This window comes from Eptesicus fuscus, chromosome 20, assembly GCF_027574615.1.
Source record: "Eptesicus fuscus isolate TK198812 chromosome 20, DD_ASM_mEF_20220401, whole genome shotgun sequence".
Taxonomy (NCBI): Eukaryota; Metazoa; Chordata; class Mammalia; order Chiroptera; family Vespertilionidae; genus Eptesicus; species Eptesicus fuscus.
In genome coordinates, this window is record NC_072492.1 from 4,150,061 (window position 1) to 4,172,164 (window position 22,104).

A 22,104-nucleotide genomic window follows, 5' to 3' on the forward strand; every position below is an offset into this window, starting at 1 on the left:
AGGAACAAAATCCCAATGGTTTTTCCCCTTACTCTCTGATGAGAACGTTGGCTGTATTGAAAGTGCCTGAATGTTCAAATACATAAAATGTTCTTGCTGGATTTGAAACCCCCTGGCCCTCGTGGGTGGTGGTGAGATATCATTTATGCCAGGAGCACAGGGTCACAGCTTTTTACCACTAATCTTGTTGTCACTGTGGTCTAACCAGCATTTGCAGGCACAAGGATGCCACAGGTGCCCACTGGGTCCTGGTAAGGAGCTGGGGATGGAACACCTGGCCCTTCTCCTTCTGGCAGAAGAGGACAATGATCCCGGCCCTCTCTGGTACTCCAAAGAGATGGGCCTGCCTCAGCCACAGACCCAACAGCAGTCTTCTCCCTGATCCATTCGCCCTTCACTGGGGAGGGAGCTCTGGAGAGAGGGAGCCTCCTTAGAGCAAAAGTAAAGTTGGCTAGCTAAATACCAAGTGAGCAGTACTCATAGATTGGTGGAGAGTGGCTTTGTAATTTACCTAAAGAAGCTTCCAGCTTTGGCCCTTGGAGGAGTCACACTTTGAGTTGAGGATTGGCTGAAAACAGGAGCAACTTTTCTTGCAGATTCTCAGCGGCCATGAGGGAGCTGTGAAGTGCCTGTGCTTTGACCAGTGGCATCTCCTCTCGGGAAGTGTTGATGGCCTAGTCATGGCCTGGAGCATGGTGGGAAAGTATGAGCGATGCCTCATGGCCTACAAGCATCCCAAGTATGTGCCAGGAAAGCCCAGTCTGAAGCATGTAGTGCTCTCTCCTTTTCCTGTCATAGCCTCGATCTTGATTTTTGGCAGATCAGTCCCTTCTGCTGTCTACTGACCTTTTGTCCTCTTTGCTCCTCACCCATTTCTTTTTTTTCCTCCTTTACCTGTTACCTACCACCCACTCTGTTTGGCCAGTCCCTCTACCACCCTCACTTGTTTCTCTTAAGAAACAACAATACTAGATGTGGATTTAGAGAAATGTTTGAAATGTTATACGTATGACACACATGAATACTGATATCTGTTACCTACTAAATGTCTGGATTTTGGCAGAACTGTCCCAAATAATGCCAATTCCAGTAAACTTAATATGTTTGGAATTGGTGTTTACCCCAGGAAGCTTGTGTTCACAAAAGCTTGAAGTGTTCCAAGTGGAAAGTTTTAAAAATAATTGAGGGCCTTCTGTTTGATATGCTTAACTTATATGTGGTATCTAAAGAGCAATATAAATGAACAAACAAAACAGAAACAGACTGATAGAAACTGATGGTTGCCAGATGTGTGTGAATAGCAAGCTGAGTGAAAAATGTAAAAGAAGTGATAACTGCAATTGATAGTTACAAAATAGTCATTGTGGGGGGGGATATAAGTTACAGTATAGGGAATATAGTCAATAATCATACCTAATAAAATGGTAATATGCATCACTCCGCTACGCCCACGATGGGGCCGGCTGGAGGCGGGGGGGGGGGGGCGGGACTCAGGGTGGCGGGGGTCGGGGACTCGCAAGTCTCCGACCCCTGCTCCTCCCACCTGCTTAAATGGCCGGCGCTGCTTAGGCCGGCGTTGCGGAAGACACTGGTGGGGGTGGCCAATTGCGTGGCTGCTGGCACCAGTTTTCCCCCAGCAGCAGTTTCCTCTGGCCACCCGCCCGATCGGAGCGCCTCCCGATCGGAGTTCCTCTCAGGGTAGCCGATCTTGCTGGCGGGAGGCTCTCTGATTGGCGGGTGGCCACAGGAAAACTGCTGCTGGAGGATAACTGGTGCCGGCAGCCAGGTGAAGGAAAAGTCTATTGCACGAAACTTCGTGCAACGGGCTCCTAGTACTGTAATAACTGTATGATGCCAGGTGGATAATAGACTTATTGGGGGATCACTTCTTAAATTATATAAATGTCTAATCACTATGCTGTACACCTAAAACTAATATAACACTGAATGTCAAGTGTAATTGAAAATACTAACTGAGGGCTTAGAGAAGGAGCTTACTTAAAGTCTGTGGGCTCAATTCTATTCCAGGACAGAAATGGATTTCATTTTACAATTCCAATCCCAATTTAGTGGTGGTGGCTGCTTAGAGCCATTTGAGAAGTAGTCTGAGGTCACATTGGGGCTTATTTGGAAAGGGTATTGTGGCCACTTAATGGGTTTGCCATGGACAAAGGTTTTACAGGCTGTTCTGTGCCACTCCAGTACTATGTGAATAATTATTTTTCCTCTGAGTGCAATATAAACAACCCCAGGGAATGAATGCTACCCCAATTGATTAAAAGAGTAAATGGAACTTCCAGTGGGATCTATCAGGAGATAGCTATTTAGTAAAATATGTCCCTAAATTTCCTTATACCCTCCAAAGAACTTGGCAGGCACACTGGCTTCATAGCAGGTAGAAGGGGATTTGGGTATATATGTGTACTAGTGACTTGGTGCACGGATTCATACACATTGAAAGGAAATTAATTAGAAGGTGGCTGGTGGGGTGGGACTGGGCAAGATGGGCCAGACCTGCCATGGAGCCAACCTCCCACCATCCCTCCCTAGCTGGCCACACCTGGGGTAGTGCCATGGCTTGAAAGGCATCTGTGGAGTGAGGGGGAGGTCCTTCCGGCAGGTGGGGTCCCTCGGCCTGGCCTGTGGAGTTCAGGCCGAAACTGGCTCTCCGACATCCCCTGAGGGGTCCCAGAGTGCGAGAGGGCACTCTGCAAAGTTGTTGTCGTACAAGGTGTGGAATGCAAACACAAGTGTGCAGTAAACCAGATTCGGGGCCCGACAGTGCCCCAGCAACAACATAACCCACGGCTGAAGGTGGAATCGCACAGCCCCATGAGAAATCGTGCTCCCACCTCTCTGGTTCAGGGTGCGTCACTGAGAACCACTGCTGCCAAGTCATTGCAGCCAGCAGCTCCTGCGTTGAGCATCTGCCCCCTGGTGGTCAGTGTGCATCAGAGCGACTGGTCAGACAGAGGGAGGAACACTTAGCACATTAGCCTTTTATATAGATAGGTATCCTCTGTCTGTGGTGTGTGACTGCATTCTTGATGAGTGGGTACTGGGAAGGGCCTGTGTCTGGTGATTTATCCAACCCTTAGGTGACTGACAGCAACTCTCCTAGCATGTCAAACCTGGACCCCAAGGAGGGAGTCAAACCTTATTATGTCATCTGAAATTTGTAACTATATGTTTTTAAAACCTCCCAACCACAATTCGGTAGGATTTAGTTTAAGTATTGGAAAATAATTTGTTCCCAGAAAACCCAGTATTTTAGTCACTATTCCACCAATCCATGAGCCTCCCACTCCAACCTCAGCTATGAGACATTCTTAAACCATTATCACTCCCATTGAATGGGAGCCCCAACATACCATTCACATTGGTTCTTGATACCTTGAATAGTTACAGTGAATCTATAGACAGATGGCGGACATGGTCAATGCTCTTGTTTATGGGGCTCCTCCTCCTACTCATCTCTTGTGTATATGTACTGATAAGTGCTCAATAAATATTCTCAATTGATTTTTAATAAGGACTAATTTGATAGATTGCCTTTCTGGAGAGTTGTCATGATTGGACTGATATCCATCTTTTGAATATGAGAGAGGTGTAAAAACAGACATAGTTGCTATCTGTCTTCTTGACCTAACATTTTTTTCCGCCAAAATTAAGATTATGTATATAGTGTGGGAGACAAGGGATAAGAGAAATAAAATTAGAGGATACAAAGTCGGAGAGATAGAAATGATAATCCCTAGAAAAGTTTTGTACTCTGTAGTATCTTTAAAAAGACACATCCTTTATTCTTTAATGTTTTATAATAATACCTTTTTAAATTTTTAAATAAAGATAGAATTTGTATAACATAGAAGTCATAGTGTACAATTCAGTGGTTTTTAGTATATTCGTAATGTTGTACAACCATCACTGCTATCTAATTAGAGAACATTTCCATCAGTCAATAGGAATGTGCTCTGCTTCATTTCTGATTTTAGTGATTTCAGTTTTCTCTCTTAGTTTCTTGGTCAGTCTAAGTAAATAATTGTCAGTTGTTTAGCCAAAGGTTTTTTCATCTTTTCAAGGAATCAACTTTTGGTTTCATTGATTTTTCAATTCCCTAATTCATTGATTTCTGCTTCAAGCTTTATTTTCCTTCTCTGTGGTTCGCATTTAGTTTGACCTTCTTTTTCTAGTTTTTTAAAGGTGAAAGTTAAGTTATTGATTAGAGAAATGTAGGAATCTACTGCTATGTATTTCCCTATGAGCAAATTTTCCATGTTTCCTTCTGTTATTTATTTCTAAGTTAATTTATTATAGTCAAAGAACTTAATATGATTTAATCTTTCAAAACCTATTGTGATGTGTTACTTGACCTAACGTAAGGCCTATCCTAGAGAAAGTTCCATATGCTCTAGAGGTTCATGTGCACTCTGCTGGTATTTGTTGGAATGTTTTGTATATGTCTGTTAGGTCTAGTTGGTTCCTAATGTTTTTCAGATCTTTTTCCTTGCTTATCTTCAGTCTAGTTGACCTAGCCATTATTTAAAGTGTGGTATTGAAGTCTTCATCTCTGATTGCTGAGTTGTCTATTTCTCCCTTTAGTTATGTGAGTTTTGCCTCATGTATTTTGGAATAATGTAGTTAGGTAAATATGCACTTATAATTGTTACATCTTCTTCACCCTTTTGTCATTATATAATGTCCTTTTTTACTCTATTAGCAATTTTGTTTGCAAGTCTATTTTGCATGATATTAGTGTAGCCACTTCAGCTCTTGTTTCATATGGATTATCTTTTTTCATTCTTTTCCATTTAACCTCACTGTGATTTTTATTCTAACAGGAGTCTCTTGTAGACAGCATACAATTGAATCATGCTGTTTTTAATCTTTTCTTCCAATCTCTGTCTTTTATTTGAAGAGCTTAATCCCTTTACATTTAATATAAAAATAACTTATTTTACCATTTTACTATTTGTCTTAATGTATTTTTTATTCCTCAGCTTTTCTATTATTGCCTTCTTTGGTCTTAAAAGGATATTTCCTAGTATGTTATTTTAATTCCCTTGTCTTTTTTTCCCCTATCTATTTTGATTTATCTTCTTAGTATTTGTCCTGGGGATTATAATTAACATCTTACTTTATAATAATCTAATTCACATTAATATTAACCTAATTTCAATAGTATGCAAAAAGTGTGCTCCTGTCCTCTCCTTTATACTCTTATTATCAGAAATTGCTTTATGTCTGTGTATCCATCAGCGGCTGTCTTTAAATGAAATAGAAAAAAGAGTTATAAACAAAAGATACCTTTATATTGTTTTCTTATATTTACTAGTACCTAGATAGTTACCTTTACTGATGCTCTTTATTTCATGTGGATTTGAATTGCTACTTAGTGTCCTTTCATTTCAACCCAAAGGACTCTATGTAGCATTTTATATAAGGTAGGTCGGCTAGTGACAAACTCTCAGTTTTTGTTTATTTGGCAATATCTTAATTTATCGATTTTTTAGGACGGTTTTTATGGATATGTAATTCTTAGTTTATAGTTATTCATTTTTGTTTCAGCACTTTGAATATGTTACTTCATTCTTCTGGCCTCCATTGTTTCTGATGAGAAATAATTTAATGTAATTGAGGATCCTTTTCATGTAATGAGCTGCTTGTCCTTGCTGCTTCCCAAGCTCTCTTTGTCTTCGGCTTTTTACAGTTGATTATGATATGTTGAGATATAGATCTCTTTGAGTTTATTTTATTTAAAGCTTGCTGAGCTTCTTAGATGTGTAGATTACTTTTTCACCATATTTGTAAAATTTTGAGCCATTATTTCTTCAAATATACTTTCTACCCCTTCTCTCTTTCTGGGGCTCCTGTTTTGCAAATGCTGAGGTTTGATGATGTCACAAAGGCTTCCGAGGCTTTGTTCATTTTTTTTTCTCTGTTCTTCAGATTGGATAATCTCAATTGACCTCTATTCAAGTACTTTGCTTCTTCTGCCTGCTTCCTTCTGCTGTTGAACCCCTCTAGTGAATTTTCATTTCAGTTATTGACATTTGCAACTCCAAAATTTCAATTTGGCTCCTTTTATAATTTCTAACTCTATTGATATTCTCTATTTGGTGAGAGACTGTTCTAATGATTTTCTTTAGTTTTGAACATGTTTACCATTAGCTATTTGAAATTATTTAAAATAGATGATTTACAATCTTTGTTTAGTAAGTCAAACCACTGGGTTTCCTGGGGACAATTTCTACTGATTACTTTTTTCATTATATATGGACTATACTTTCTAGTATTTTTATGTTTATACTAGAGGCCTGATGCATGAAATTTGTGCAACAGTAGGCCTTCCTTCCCCCTGCTGCCAGCACTGGCTTCCCACTGGCACCTGGAACCCAGGCTTCCCTCGCAGCCCCAGTTACACCTGGAAGGTCGTCCAGAAGGACATCTGGTCTAATTAGCATATTACGCTTTTATTATTATAGATAATTTTTTTGAACACTGGACAACTTGAATATTTTATTTTTTATTAAATTTATAGGGCTAACATTGGTTAATAACATTATATAAATACTAGAGGCCCGTTGCAGGAAGATTCCTGCAATAGGGCTTCCTGCTGTGGTCTCCACTGCCCTGCCTGCTTCCCTCCCTTCTCCCCTGCCCCGCCTGCTTCCCTCCCTTCTCCGCTGCCCTGCTTGCTTGCTTCTCTGCAGCTTCACTCCCTTCTGCAGAGCTTGGCTTCCTTTTATGCTGTCTTCAGTCTTCACTCTGTGCCTGGATATGCAAATTAACCACCATCTTGGTTGGGTTAATTTGCATACACGCCCTGATTGGCTGGTGGGTGTGGCTTGTGGGTATAGCGAAGGTACGGTCAATTTGCATGTTTTTCTTTTATTAGAGAGGATGTATCATGTCTTCTTCATTCAATCAAACAAAAATTGAGTAGTTTCCATGTCTTGGCTATTGTAAATAATGCTGTAATGAGAATAGCGGTACATCTATCTTTTTTTAAAATATATTTTATTTATTTTTTACAGAGAGGAAGGGAGAGATATAGAGAGATAGAAACATCGATAAGAGAGAAACATCGATCAGCTGCCTCCTGCACACCTCCTACTGGGGATGTGCCCACAACCAAGGTACATGCCCTTGACCAGAATCTAACCTTGGACCCTTCAGTCCACAGGCCGACACTCTATCCACTGAGCCAAACCAGTCAGGGCAAGGTACATCTATCTTTATGAATAAATATTTTCAATACCCAGAAGAGGCATTTCTGGGTCACATGGTAGCTCTATTCTCAGTTTTTGAGAAACCTCCACACTATTTTCCATAGTGGCTGCACCAATTTACGTCCCACCAGCAATGTATGAGGGTTCCCTTTTCTCCATATCCTCTCCAATATTCGCTATTTCTTGTCTTATTGATAACTAGTAGCCCATTTGCAGAAAGAATCCTGCAAGTGGCCACGGGGCCGTGTGCGCTGCCACTGCCGCTGCCGTTGCAGCCTCCGCGCCTGCACCCGCGTGCCACTGCTGCCCGCCCCGCTCAGCTCCACCCCGCCCTGCCCTGCCCCGCCCCCCCCACCCGGGCTTTCCCTCTGGCAGCCATCTTGCTTTCCACTTTTCCTCCCTCTTCTTTCTAAGTTGTCTTCAGTCTTCACTCCTCCCTCCCTCAGTGTATGCAAATTAACCGCCAACTTTGTTAGGTAATTTGCATACTTGCCCTGATAGGTGGGTGGGCATGGCTTTGGCTGGTGGGCATGGCTTGGATGTAGCAGAGATGCGGTCAATTTGCATATTACTATTTTACTAGGTAGGATAGCCATTCTAATGAATGTGAGGTGATACCTCATTGTGGTATTAATTTGAATTTTCAGTATAACTAGTGATGTTGAGCATTTTTCCACGTATCCATTGGCCATTTGTATGCCTTCTTTGGAAAACTATCTATTGCAGTCCTCTGCCCATTTTTTAAAAATGGGATTTTTTTTTTTTTCTTGCTGAGTTGTATGAGTTATTTATACATTTTGGATATTAGTCCCTTAGTGGATGTGTCATTTGCAAATATCTTTTCCCATTCAGTTGGTTGCTCTTTTGTTTTGTTGATGGTTTCTTCAGCTGTGAAGAAGCTTTTTTATTTGATGTACTTCCATTCATTTATTTTTACTCTTACTTCCCTTACCTTTGGAGAGAAGTTTACAAAGACCCCTCTGAGACCAAGGTTCATAAGCTTAGTGCCTATGGTTTTTTTTTTTCTACTTATCTTATTGTTTCAGTTGTTATATTCAAGTTTGTAATCCACTTTGAGTTAAATTTTGTGTATGGTGTCAGAGCACAGTCTAGTTTCATTTCTTTGCATGTGACTTTGCAGTTTTCCCAACACCATTTATTGAAGAGACTTCCCTTTCTTCATTGTATGTTTTTGCCTCTTTTGTTGAAAATTAGTTGCCCAAATATGTGTGAGTTTATCTCTGGGCTCTCAATTCTGTTCCATTGGTCTATGTGTCTGTTTTCCTGCCAGTGCCATGCTGTTTTGATTTCTATAGGTTTGTTTTATAGTTTGAAGTCAGAGAGTATGATACCTCTGGCTTTGTTCTCCCCCCCTACACTCCCCCTTTACCTCACTTTGGGATTGCTTTGGTTATTTTGGGTCTTTTGTGGTTCCATACAAATTTGAGGATTTTGTTTATGTTCTATTTCTGTGAGAAATGCTGTTGGGATTTTTTTCTTTTTAATCCTCCCTCAAGAATATACATATACATATATATATATAAATATATATATATATATATATATATATATATATATGTTAAAATGGCCATATTATGTTATATATAAGGATATATATATACTAGAGGCCCAGTGCATGATTGAATCATGCACGTGTAGGGTCCCCTACATGCTTTTGCTTTTCACAGTGGAGCTGGGTGCCTGTCCACTGGTGCACCAGGCCTTTCAGAAGCCTCCGGCTTGGCGGAGGCTTCTGAAAGGCCTGGTGCCAGAGCAGACAGGCACCCAGCTCCACTGCGAAAAGCAAAAGCATGTAGGGGACCCTACACGTGCATGATTCAATCATGCACTGGGCCTCTAGTATATATATATCCTTATATATAACATAATATGGCCATTTTAACATATATATATGGCTTGGCGGAGGCTTCTGAAAGGCCTGGTGCCAGAGCAGACAGGCACCCAGCTCCCCCACTTTTGATGGTCCGCGGCCGATGAGGGGGGCTACCCTGCTGTGCGCCTCTCAACGGCCCCTGAGGGGGGCTGCCGTGGACACCTGGCTACCCTGCCATTGAGAGGCGCAGCTGCGTGTCCGCAGCAGGCCCCCTCAGTGGCCGTGGATCTGGCCATTGAGAGGCACAGGGGGCGGGAGTCCCACCCCCTGCGCCTCTCAACAGCAGGGTAGCCCCCCTCAGTGGCAGCGGATCTGTGCCTCTCAATGGCCAGATTTCTGTCTCTCCCTCTCTCTTTGACTCTCTCTAAATAAATATTTATTTATTTATTTATTATTTATTTTTAGAGAGAGAGAGTCAAAGAGAGAGGGAGAGACAGAAATACTGATGTGAGAGAGACACATCGATTGGTTGCCTCCCACATGCCACCAACCAGGGCCAAGAGCCTGCAACTGAGGTACATGCCCTTGACTGGAATTAAACCTGGGAGCCTTCAGTCCTAGAGCCAATGCTCTATCCACTGAGCCAAACCAGTTAGGGCGCTGTTGGGATTTTGACAGGGATTGCATTCAATCTGTATACTGCTTTAGATAATATGGCCATTTTAACAATATTAATTCTCCAATCCATGATCATGGAATATCTTTCCCATTTCCTTATGTTTCTTTCAACAATGTTTTATAGTTTTCAGTGTACAAGTCCTTCACCTCTTTTGTTAAATTTATTCCTAGGTAGATTCTTTTTATGGGGACTGTAAATGAGATTGTTTTCTTCATTTCTCATATTTCATTGCTTTCACATAAGAATGCAACAGATTTTTATATATAGACTAGTATATAGATTTTGTACCCTGCAACTTTACTGTATTTCTTTATTGTTTTGAATAGTTGTGTTTGTGACGTCTTTAGGGTTTTCTATATATATAGAATCATGTCTTCTGCACACAGTGACAGTTTTACTTCTTTTTTCCCCAGTTTGGATGCCTTTGACTTATTTTTCTTGCCTGATTGCTAGGACTTCCAGTACTATATTGAATAATAACAGCGAGAGTGGGCATCCTTGTCTTGTTCCTAACCTTAGAGTAAGTTTTCAGTTTTTCACCATTTGGTATGATATCAGCTGAGGGTATGTCCTATATGGCCTTTATTATGTTGAGGTACTTTCCTTCTATATCCATGTTATTGAGTGTTTTAATCATAAATGGATGTCATATCTTGTCAAATGCTCTCTTTGCTTCTATTGCTATGATCATATGATTTTTATCTTTTATTTTGCTAAATCAATGTATCATCTTGATTGCTTTGTGGCTAATAAACCATCAGTGTATTCCTATTTGATCATGATATATTACTCTTTTAATGTATTTTTATATTAAATTTGCTAGTATTTTGTTTAGGATTTTTACATCTATGTTAATCAGAGATATTGACCCGCAATTTCCTTTTTTTGTGTTGTCCTTCCTGGTTTTGGTATCAGGGTAAAGTTGGCCTTGTAAAATGAGTTGGGAAGTATTCCCTCTTTTTCCAATTTGAGTATTTTAATATGAAAACTCTGGGAGTCAAATCTTTCCCATCTCTGGGGTTTGTTTTTATTGTTGCTTGTTGTATTTTTGCTTGTTTGTTTAGTGTAACTGTATTCTTTGTCTTGTTTGACCACTGAAGTCTCCGCTTTATTGTCTTGGTGGTATACTAGTGACTAGAAAGAGATTTACTTGAACACCTGAAAAGAAAATACCTCCAATTCTTTGCCAAGGTACCCTGTGTGCCTACTGATGGAAGCCTTCAACACTCAGCCTCGCATGTTAAAACTCTACCTTTGCTCTTATTTCCCATTTGTATAGAACATCATGGTCAGCCCAGAGTGAGCGCTTAGGCCTTTCTCAGTTCTTTCCCAAGTATGAGCACAGCCCCAGGAATATGTATGAACTTTTTAAAGTCCCATGTATTTTATCCCCCAGATTTTTCTCCAAAGCTTTTTGATTAATCAATTGTTTGCCCCGACAGACATATATTGCCCTGGGAAGCAGTGATGAAAACTCTGGCTTATAAATGTTTTCAATAAATTCCCTCAGGCAGCAGCCTTAGCACTGGGTGAGTTCCTAGTAAGGTGAAATAAAGACAAATGTTTTGAGTTAGTTTCCAGGAAACCACAAGGTAGGCCAAATAATTCATTGTGTATGAGGGCTGTTCTGTTTCCTCCAGTACCAGGAATGTGAGCTGTTATTTTCATGGCTACCGCTGGCCTGGGGCGTTTGGAATGGGATGAGGGTCTATATGAAGACTAAGCCATTTTTCGTGTCTAAGTGCTTTCTGGCTGGCTACAAGCCTTTGATTATTTTCCAGATTTCCTAAATAGTTAATTCTGACAGGTTCCCCACCCCCCATTTGTTTCATTTCTTTAGTGGAAGGGCAGAGTTTTAGAATTCTTGTCTTCTCCATTTTCATTGACATCACTCTTAGTAGTGTATTTTAACAAAGAAGAAGACAAATGACTTATTTATAGGACAGAGATAAAACCTGGAAGGAGTCTAATCTATGATAGGATCATAATAATAATTATGTCAGCTACTGAACTGTTTTATAAATGCTTTCATTAATTTATTCCTGATAGCGATTCTCTGAGGCAGAAATCACTATCCCTTCTTCATAGAAGTAAACTGAATACTGAGAGGTCATTCTCAGGGTTACACAGCCAGTAAGGGGTAGAATCAGGTTTTGATCCCAGGTTTTCTGATCCCAAAGCTATGCTTTTTAGTAGTAGGCTGTACTGGTACAGACTGAACTACCAAGTGTCATAGAAACCTATGTAAAGTGCAGGCCCAGCTCAGCAAGATCAAGAGAGATATAGAAAGAGCTAAACACTTCTACCACCAGGCATCTTTCCTAGTGCTGGACTCCCTGACAGGTGGACTAAGGGCACCAATAAAGTCACTGTATTTCCATGTTGAAAAAAACCTAGAACTTTGTTGGACTTTCTTATACTTATTCTATCTATCTATCTATCTATCTATCTATCTATCTATCTATCTATCTATCCCCACCCATCCTTTTATCATCTATCACATGAGGTAGAATTCAAGCCACATTGGCCTCTTTGCTGCTCTCTGATATGCTAACATGCTCCTGCCTTTCAAGTTCTTTGTTATTTCTATTTTGCTAGTGGTTGGGGCTTTGAAAAGTCTTAATCTGGCCCTTAGATCTGACCAAAGTCCATGCTAAATGGTATGATGTCATTTTTTAAACACACTGTAGTAATAATCATACTCAAACACAAGCTGACACCCACTTTTTCAACAAATATTTATTGAGGGCCTGCTATGGGCTAGGCCCAATATAGGGCATGAAAAGATGAATAGACATAGGTTGTATCCAAAAGAATCCGTCATATACCGAGGTGTGTGTGTGTGTGTGTGTGTGTGTGTGCACGCACACGCGAGTGCATGCAGGGGTGGGGGGTGAGGATAAGAGATAGTTTTAAGAGCTAAGCCATGGGTGGACTTAGATGGGTAGAGATGGCAGGAATGGGTGGACTTGCTTTGCATATAAAATCAAACAAATTGGTGGCATCAAATTCAACTGTTCAGAATCATTAACAGGAATGTGTTAATTACACCTCTCAGAACTGATTACTACACATATATGGAGTCCCACTTGGACCAGCTATTGTAGGGAGGATTTGTTGGAGGCATCTATCTAAGTCATCTCCTGCTCCTGTCTCTTTTCTTACTGGTCATCACAAAAAGGAACTGATAAACCTCGTACATGGGTACAGTTTTCCTTCAGGATGTTTAACTGGAAAAATGAAAGCTACCAATTTAAGACCCAAAAGAAACTGCTCAAATACCAGATTTTTTGCTTCATATAAAAATGAGCATCTTTGCTTGCTCTTTTCCTTTCTTTATCTAATAACTAGTGGCCCAGTGCACGAATTTGTGCACATTGAAAATAAATTAATTAGAAGAAATATTTTAATATCACTATTTGCCCTTTCTCTATAATAGAAGTGTCAACGACATTCACAATCAACAATGACAGATCAAAATACACATGTGCAGTTGGCACCCGTGAGAGCTTTATATGTATCATGCATGCACGAGTCAACTTAGCCTTTTATCTATACTAATAAAAGGGTAATATGCTAATTAGACCGGGTCAACAAGACATCTTCTGGATGTCTGACATCCTTCTGGACAGTTAAGGGGTGACCAGGCTGGCAGGGGGGCAGTTAGGGGGCGACCAGGCCAGCAGGGGGCAGTTAGGGGGCAACCAGGCCAGCAGGGGACCAGTTATTAGGTGACCAGGGCAGCAAGCAGAGGCAGTTAGGGGCGATCAGCCAGGCAGGCAAGCGAGCAGTTAGGAGCTGGCAGTCAGACATCCCCTGAGGGCTGCAGGCTGGACTGAGGGACGCCCCCCCACCCCCCGCCAGTGCACAAATTTCATGCACCAGGCCATATATATATATATATATATATATATATATATATCCTTGCTTAATTAGACCTGCTTTCTGATTTAGCTAAACTTTTTCCAGCCCAGTGAAGCGTGAAACACCCCAACTTCTCTTTTAGGTAATTGTCAGCAATACAGCAGTAAATATCAACATGAAGCAGATTATTATTGTAGATCACGCAGGGCGAACAAAGGGTAAAATATTTAACTGCAGCAGTGTTTGATGATATTCTGTGCAGTGAGAAAACCTGAAGTCATTTTCAAGGTCCACCATTTCTTACTTCTTTTCAGTCAGGTCAAGTTTATAAGCTTTCTAAATCTTCATTTTCCCAGCTAAAGAAAAGAAAATAAGATTCTACCGAGTCTTCTATCTACCTACTCCAGGACTTCTGTGAGGATCAAATGAGATGAGGCACGGGAAAACGCTTCACAGACATTTGGTTAAAGTGTGAAATGTTTGCACCTGGCTATAAAGCAAGTCATGTTCCTGGGATGAAGAAACTGCAAGGAGGCTGGTTGTCGCTAGGGAGAGGAAGCCAGGTGTTGCTACATGGCATTGCAACGTCATTACCCAGCACCCACAGCCACTATTTTGGGGCTGGGCTGGGCTGTGGGCCACATTTTGTGCCATGGGGTCTTGGCAGCATTGGCTGCGATTTGGTGGGGTGTCACTCCGGGGTGGTGGCAGCTCCTGTGTCCCACTTTGGGGAAGCCGACTGTTGGTTTGTTGGCACCAAGTCTGTGGTGCCGGCCAGTGTGCATCACGGCTGCTCCTGCGTTGAGTGTATGCCCCCTGGTGGTCAGTGCACGTCATAGCAACTGGTCAGACGGTTGGACACTTAGCATATTAGCCTTTTATGTATATAGATACTATTTGAAAAGGAATCAAAATGTTAAATAATTCAGTCTGGCCAGGTGGCTCAATTGGTTGGAATGTCATCCAGTGCACCAAAAAGTTATCAGTTCGATCCCTGGTCAGGGCTATATGGGAGGAAGCCAATCGATGATCCATGTCCCTCCCCTCTTTTTATCTCTCAAAATCAATGAAAACATATCCTGGAATGAGGATTAAAATAAAAAAAAAAATAATTCTTGGCAGGACTTTTGTAGAAGTCAATAGCTAGGAATCAAATTATAAAAGTATGATCATCTATAAAACAGACCCCACAAAAATTTGACATAGGCGTTTGCACTTTGCTATCTTGTGGCACTGTGACCAAATTGCAGGAAAAATCATCTCAGAATGGGAGGAATGAGTAGAGCCATGTCTTGAGGGCCCATGATTTACATCCATAATTATGAAATGATGCCAAACATCACTTCAGGGATAGTTACAACCACTAACTCCTCACAAAATACCCTGAACCACAAAAGTCTCAAGCAGCTTACCAGAAGACAGACCCTGCCTATTGCTCTGTCCCCTTCCAGGGAGGTTCTCCACGTGGCCCTGCTCTTCCTCCGGGTCATCAGTGCCTGTGCAGATGGCAAGATCCGCATTTACAACTTCCTCAATGGGAACTGTCTGAAGGTGATGAAAGCCAATGGCAGAGGTGATCCCGTGTTATCCTTCTTTATTGACAGCAACAGGTGGGTGGTCCGAGCTATGAACAATTCTGTTTGGATGATTTTGCCTCCTCTGGGACACCAGCCCTGGACTTCCTGGCAGTAAAGCTGGGCTTCGCCTGGAGGAGAATCATGGTCTCATGGGAGACTAAGTGGACTTTGCACCAAACTTAGCAGTCAAGGTTCACATCACTCTTGATTTGTCCTGGACGTCTGGGCAACTCATGCAGTGAGTGCAGCATGGCTTAGCTGCAGGGACCACAGCTCTGAAATGGGCAGCCCCTGCTTGCTCCCTGAGCCTGCACTCACTGTCCCAGAGCTCCACCAACTATCTCTGCAGCCTCACTTCAGATGCTCAAATGTGGGGGAGGCAGGGAAAGGCAGGGGCAAAGGGTCCCATGTCCCCTGGGACAGTGCTGAACAAGTGAATTTACAGAAACCAGAACTGGGACTAGACTAATTGCATATAGTACTGTGCTTGATATATGCCATGTTCAGGGTGCTATTATGTGAAATATACCCACGTAGAATTCAGTTGTTAAAAATTCTACCACAGACTCACTTTAGACATCAAGTTAATCTCCATGAATCATTGCCTTCTCTTTAATGAAACTTCACTATTTCTCATCTTAAAGAGGGAGGACTGGTAATAAGTCTCAATAAATAAACACTGTTCAGTCAGGAGGTAATAATATATTTTTTTTTAAATCACCCCTGAATTTTTCTCATCCCTGACATCTGAAGAGAGACTATTTCCTTTTGGCTTGAGTAAAAAATAAGTCTGAAAGAGATTTCTAATTGGAAGGATTCCCCAAATTTTATTCATGTTTTTAACCAAAACAAGTCACTCTCTTACAGAGTTTACACAAATGTTACAATCTTAAAATTGCAGCCTTTGGAGCAGAAAGGAACCTTCGCACAGTGTCTCTGTTTCTTGTTTATGGTGAGAGGAGGTCCAGGTAGAGCAGAGAAAGTGGCTTGCTCTGAGAATAACAGAAGCCATGGGCAGGTGGGAGGCAGTTCTTGGGGGTGGAAGGGGGTTTGGTTTGGAACTCCTTTCCCACCAGGTCATTAAAGTGGGGATTAGAGAAGATGAAAACTATCCTGGTTTAAAACATCCTACATGTTCAGTCTAAAGTAAAGCATGCTCAGAGACCTTGGAGTGATGGAGTGAAAGGGAGTGGGCTGGAGGATCATTGAGGTGGGAACCTCTCCCATTAAAGAGTTTTCTACATCCCCATCACAGCAATAGAAACATGGCATTTGGATGCCGAGCTTAAAACAAGGGTGAATTTCAGGACCTAACATTCATGCAAAGTGCCTAAGCCTTCTGCCTGAAGCATCCAAGGTGCTTGGCACTCACTCCAAGAATGGAAATTCTTTTAAAAGTATTTTAATTCCAAAAGCAAAGTAATTAGAACATATGTGTCCTGGGCCCTAACCGGTTTGGCTCAGTGGATAGAGTGTTGGCCTGTGGACTCAAGGATCCCAAGTTCGATTCTGGTTAAGGGCATGTACCTTAGTTGTGGGCACATACCCTGTAGGGAGTGTGCAGGAGGCAGCTGATTGATGTTTCTCTCTCATCAATGTTTCTAACTCTCTATCCCTCTCCTTTCCTCTCTGTAAAAAAATCAATAAAATCCTATCTAATAAAGAGTAATATGCAAATTTACCGTTACCTCTGCTATACCCACAATCCATGCCCACCAGTCAATTAGGAGAGAGGATGAAAATTAACCTAACCAAGATGGCTGCAGCCACAGAGAGAGTAGGAGGCTTGGGTTTCCCTGGAAATGGAGGAAGTAAAGCTTTCCACCTGCCCTGGCCTGCCTTGGCCACTGCTTAAGGCTACAAAGTTTCAATTATAGAAGATAAATAAATACCAACAAAAATAGCGCCAGCCACGGAGCTGGAGAGAGCAGGAGGCTTGAGTTGTGCCCAGCAATGGAGGAAGCCAAGTTTCTGCAGCCCTGGCCTGCCTTGGCCTCTGCTTAAGGCTACAAAGTTTCAATTATAGAAGATAAATAAATCCCAACAAAAATGGCTGCAGCCAGGGAGCAAGCAGGAGGCTTGGCTCTGCTCAAGGCTACAAAGTTTCAATTATAGAAGATAAATAAATCCCAGATACAAGGGCCTCCACTTGGATTGCCAGTGGGCGTGGCCAGCCTGCAAACCACCACAGGCCCCTTGCTCAGGCCGCCCCTTGCCCCAAGGGAACCCCCACCCTGATTCGGGACACCCTTCAGGGCAAACAAGCCGGCCCCCACCCATGCACCAGGCCTCTATCCTATCTAATCCTCCTATCTAATAAAAGAATAATATGAAAATTGACCATCACTCCAACACACAAGATGGCTGCCCCCATGTGGACAAAGATGACTGAGCCCATGTGGACACAAGATGGCTGCCACAAGATGGCCAGCAGGGGAGGGAAGTTGGGAGGGACCAGGTCTGCAAGGGAGAGCAGTTGTGGGTGATCAGGCCAGCAGGGAAGGGCAGTTGGGGACAAACAGGCTGGCAGGGGAGCAGATAGGCATCAATCAGGCTGTCAGGGGAGTGGTTAGGGGGTGATCAGGCTGGCAGGCAGAAGCAGTTAGGGGCAATCAGGAAGGCAGATAGGCAAGCAGTTGGGAGCCAGCAGTCTTAGATTGTGAGAGGGATGTCCAACTGCCCGTTTAGGCCCAATCCCAAACCGGCAGTTGGACATCCCTTGAGGGGTTCCAGATTGGAGAGGGTGCAGGCTGGGCTGAGGGACACACACCCCTATGCACAAATTTCATGCATGAGCCTCTAGTATAAAATAAAATAAAATGTTTTAAAAAAAGTCAACGTATTTAAAAAACACACATATGTGCCCTGTTCAAATTTAATTAACAATAACAACAACAACAACAAAATAGCTACAGAGCCCATGAGCCCTGCTGTATGGCCTGCTATCCTAGACCATTCAACAACCTACACCCCCTACTGGCACAGTAATTTCCTGGGAAATTTTCCTTGGCCGAGAATTGGACAGGACAGCAGTTGGCATGCAGATCTGGAGGCAGGGCATGGTGGCCTTCATGCTCCTTTTCTAGGCAATCTTGTTTTCGTTCCAGGATGGTTATCAACACAGAGAGCAATATCCTCACATTCCAGTTTGAGCATATCAAGTGGCAGTACTTCCTGGAACGGGCCAAACAAAGAAAGAACAAGGATAAAGAGGACAGGGAAGAAAACCTCCTGGAAGTTGTCTCCAAGACTAGCACCCCGATTCCCAACCTGGGGAGCACCATATCCAGTAAATACCTGGTGGCCCAAGAGTCCCTGTTAAGTAAATCTCATAGGTCCCGCATTCTCCTGAAGGGAGCCAGGACACCGACAGGTAAGAGAACTGACCCCCAGGCCATCAGAGTGGTACCCACTGGAGCAGGTCCCCGGCTTCCAGGACTAGTTTCTTCATGGGATATTTTGTCCAGTGGTTTTTTGATTATATAAATCCCACCTTTAAGGAAGGTGGGAGCAATTTTCTTTGATTCACCAATTTGTTAGCCAGCTCAAGGGAACTTCCTGATTTTCAAGGCCTAAGTTTTCAGATTATTAGAATCTTTGTACAGTAGCTAATATTAGCCCTTATACTTGCCATTAAAACAAAAAGCAAGCAACCAACATCCTCCCTCCACACCCCCTAGCCAAACATATGGTACATAATTATTTTCTTAGGACAAAATCTATATTAATAAAAGGGTAATATGCTAATTAGACTGGACGTCTTCTGGACATCCTTCTGGACAAAGCCATGGTGGTGGGGGCCAAGGCAGAGGTGGTTAGGGGAAATTATGCCAGCAGGGGAGAGCAGTTAGGGGCAATCAGGCAGGCAGGCAGAGGTGGTTAGGGGCGATCAGGCAGGCAGGCAAAGAGGTTAGGGGCGATCATGCAGGAAGAGGCAGTTAGGGGCAATCGGGCAGGCAGGGGAGCAGTTAGGGGCATCAGGCAGGCAGGCAGAGGGGTTAGGGGTGATCAGGCAGGCAGGCAGGTGAGCGGTTAGGAGCCAGCAGTCCTGGATTGCGAGAGGGATGTTCAACTGCTGATTTAGGCCCTATTCTGCAGGGCAGTCGGACATCCCTGGAGGTGTCCTGGATTGGAGAGGGTGCAGGCCGGGATGAGGGACCCCCCCAATGCCTGAATTTTGTGCACAGGGCCTCTAGTCCTATCTAATAATAGAGTAACATATCAATTACCATCACTCTGCTACGCCCATGATTGGGCGGCGGGAGGCTGGGGGGCGGGACTCGGGGTGGCCTATCCGGCCATTGAGAGGCACGGATCCGCTGCCACTGAGGGGGCTACCCTGCTGTTGAGAGGCGCAGGGGGCAGGACTCCTGCCCCCTGTGCCTCTCAACGGCCAGATCTGCGGCCGCTGAGGGGGCCTGCCGCGGACACCCAGCTGCGCCTCTCAACGGCAGGGTAGCCAGGTGTCCGCGGCAGCCCCCCTCAGCGGCCGCAGACCATCAAAAGTGGGGGAGCTGGGTGCCTGTCTGCTCCAGCTCGGAGGCTTCTGAAAGGCCTGGTGCACCAGCGGACAAGCACCCAGCTCCACCGCGAAAAGTGAAAGCATGTAGGGGACCCTACATGTGCATGATTCAATCATGCACTGGGCCTCTAGTCCTATATAATAAAAGGCTAATATGCAAAATTGACCGAATGGTGGAATGACCAGTTGCTATGATGCACACTGACCACCAGGGGGCAGATGCTCGATGCAGGAGCTTCCCCCTGGTGGTCAGTGCGCCAGAAGCCAGACTCACGGCTGGCATGTGCAGCAGCAATGGCAGGAGTGGGCCTAAGCCATCAGTCAGACATCCCTTAAGGGCTCCTGGACTGTGACAGGGCATAGGCTAGACTGAGAGATCACCCTTCCAGTGCACAAATTTTGTGCACCAGGCCTCTAGTCCTATATAATAAAGAGGTAATATGCAAATTGACCATCACTCCAACACACAAGATGGCCACCCCCATGTGGACACAAGATGGCCAGCAGGGGAGGGCATTTGTAGGTGATCAGGCCAGCAGGGGAGGGCAGTTCGGAGGGACCAGGCCTGCAAGGGAGGGCAGTTGGGGGTGATCAGGCCTGCAGGGGAAGACAGTTGCGGGGGGACCCAGGCCTGCAGGGGAGGGCAGTTGGGGGGACCAGGCCTTCAGGGGAGGGAAGTTGGGGGGACGATGCCTACAGGGGAGGACATTTTGGGTCAACAAGGCCTGCAGGGGAGGACAGTTAGGGGCGACCAGGCCTGCAGGGGAGGGCAGTTGGGGGTGACCAGGCTGGCAAGGGAGGTCAGTTAGGGGTAACTGGGCCAGCAGGTGAGGGTACTTGGAGCAACCAGGCCTGCAGGGGAGGACGGTTATGGGCGACCAAGCCAGCAAGGGAGGGAAGTTAGGGGCTATCGGGCCAGCAGGGGAGCATTTAGGTGTCAATCAGGCTGGCAGGGGAGTGGTTAGGGGGTGATCAGTTCGGCAGGTTGAAGCGGTTAGGGGCAATCAGGCAGGCAGGCAGGCAGGTGAGCAGTTGAGAGCCAGCAGCATAAACGGGCCTAAACAGGCCTAAATGGGCAGTTGGATATCCCTCAAAGGGTCCTAGATTGGAGAGGGTGCAGGCTGGGCTGAGGGACACCCCCCCCCATGCAAGAATTTTGTGCACCAGGCCTCTAGTATAAAGCAGAAGAAAAATCTTCTTTGCAGAATCTATTATCTCTACCCTTGATTGAGAACATGCATACTTGGAAAATATTAGTTATGAAGCAGGTACCTCTTTGTGTGTGTGTGTGTGTGTGTGTGTGTGTGTGTGTAAGTGTGCAGTGGAGTGGCAAGGCTCATGCCATTTATAAGACATACAATGAATAAATTGTGTGTGGGGGGGGGGGGCCTAGAGTAGGCAGACTCCTTTTATTAACCTATATTTGGTGTGTGAAGTTGGACCCATAGATCACTAGATCACCTCCCAGAATATAGCACTGCAAATGGTCAGCTAGGAAAGAGGACGGAGAGTTTCAGATAATGCTTAGAACTTAATAATCAGTAGGTGGGTTGATCAATCCTTAGGCTCCCGGTGACTACCTAGGTTCATATGACAAACAATAAGATGATGGTTTGGGTGAAAACCAATCAAATTATCAGCTATGTCCCCATTTTTCAGGCTTAATTGAATTATGTACTTACTATGGTTTTTTCATCAATCTTAATTTAGCAGAGTCGTTAGAGGGGCCTCAAAGTCAAGTTAAGCTAAAATCACCCCGAAGAGATGGAGATAGCAAAATGAGAGTGAGTGCTGTTTCTAAGGAAGTTATTAGCTTGGATGGTGGGCAGGAGAGTCTGGAAGCAAAATCCCTTGCAGGAGGTAAGATGAACAGTGATGCTTTAGTCTCAGTGGCATACTCCAACTCTCTCTCTCTCTCTCTCTCTCTCTCTCTCTCTCTCTCTCTCTCTCTCCCTCTGCTCAGTCTAGTTGTTCAGCAGATCATTAATGTTGCTTATCTGAGACTTCAGAATGGATAAAATGCCTGACTTTCCTAAGAGTGATTGGTTTTACTTAATTGTCTTAAGAGCTTGAGGCCACGGAGAGAGAACCTTCGTAAGAGCTAATTTTGGGCTCATAGTCTGACTCCCTTCCCTGCCATTCAGCCTCCTCAGTTCTCGGAGGGTTATGTTATCAGTCTGAGCAATGGGGAACAGAAGAAAGAAGAAGAAGTTGTGGCTGATTTCAGAGGGCGTTGTAGGGGATTTCATGAGGAAGGAGATAGATTTGGGGACAAGTGCTATGTATATGAGATAAGGAGATAAGCGAGAGATGGGGAAAGGGCTTTTAAGAAGAAATACTGGATAGCCACAAATAGTATGTCCCTTTGTTGTTTTTGAGGAACTTCAATGCTTTTC

The 22,104-nt window shown here is 43.7% G+C and overlaps 1 protein-coding gene across 2 annotated transcripts in view; it reads left to right on the plus strand.

Annotated features, from left to right (window-relative positions):
- FBXW10B (F-box and WD repeat domain containing 10B) overlaps positions 1–22,104 on the plus strand; it is a 49,890-nt gene that overhangs the window by 24,766 nt on the left and 3,020 nt on the right. Inside the window, exons 10-13 of one of the 2 annotated variants that reach the window (XM_028133869.2) lie at positions 597–739; positions 15,061–15,219; positions 18,294–18,559; positions 21,419–21,568. In XM_028133869.2, the coding sequence (XP_027989670.2) occupies positions 597–739; positions 15,061–15,219; positions 18,294–18,559; positions 21,419–21,568 (718 nt within the window). The remainder of the gene's footprint in view (positions 1–596; positions 740–15,060; positions 15,220–18,293; positions 18,560–21,418; positions 21,569–22,104) is intronic. The other variant, XM_028133870.2, reaches the window with a different exon arrangement.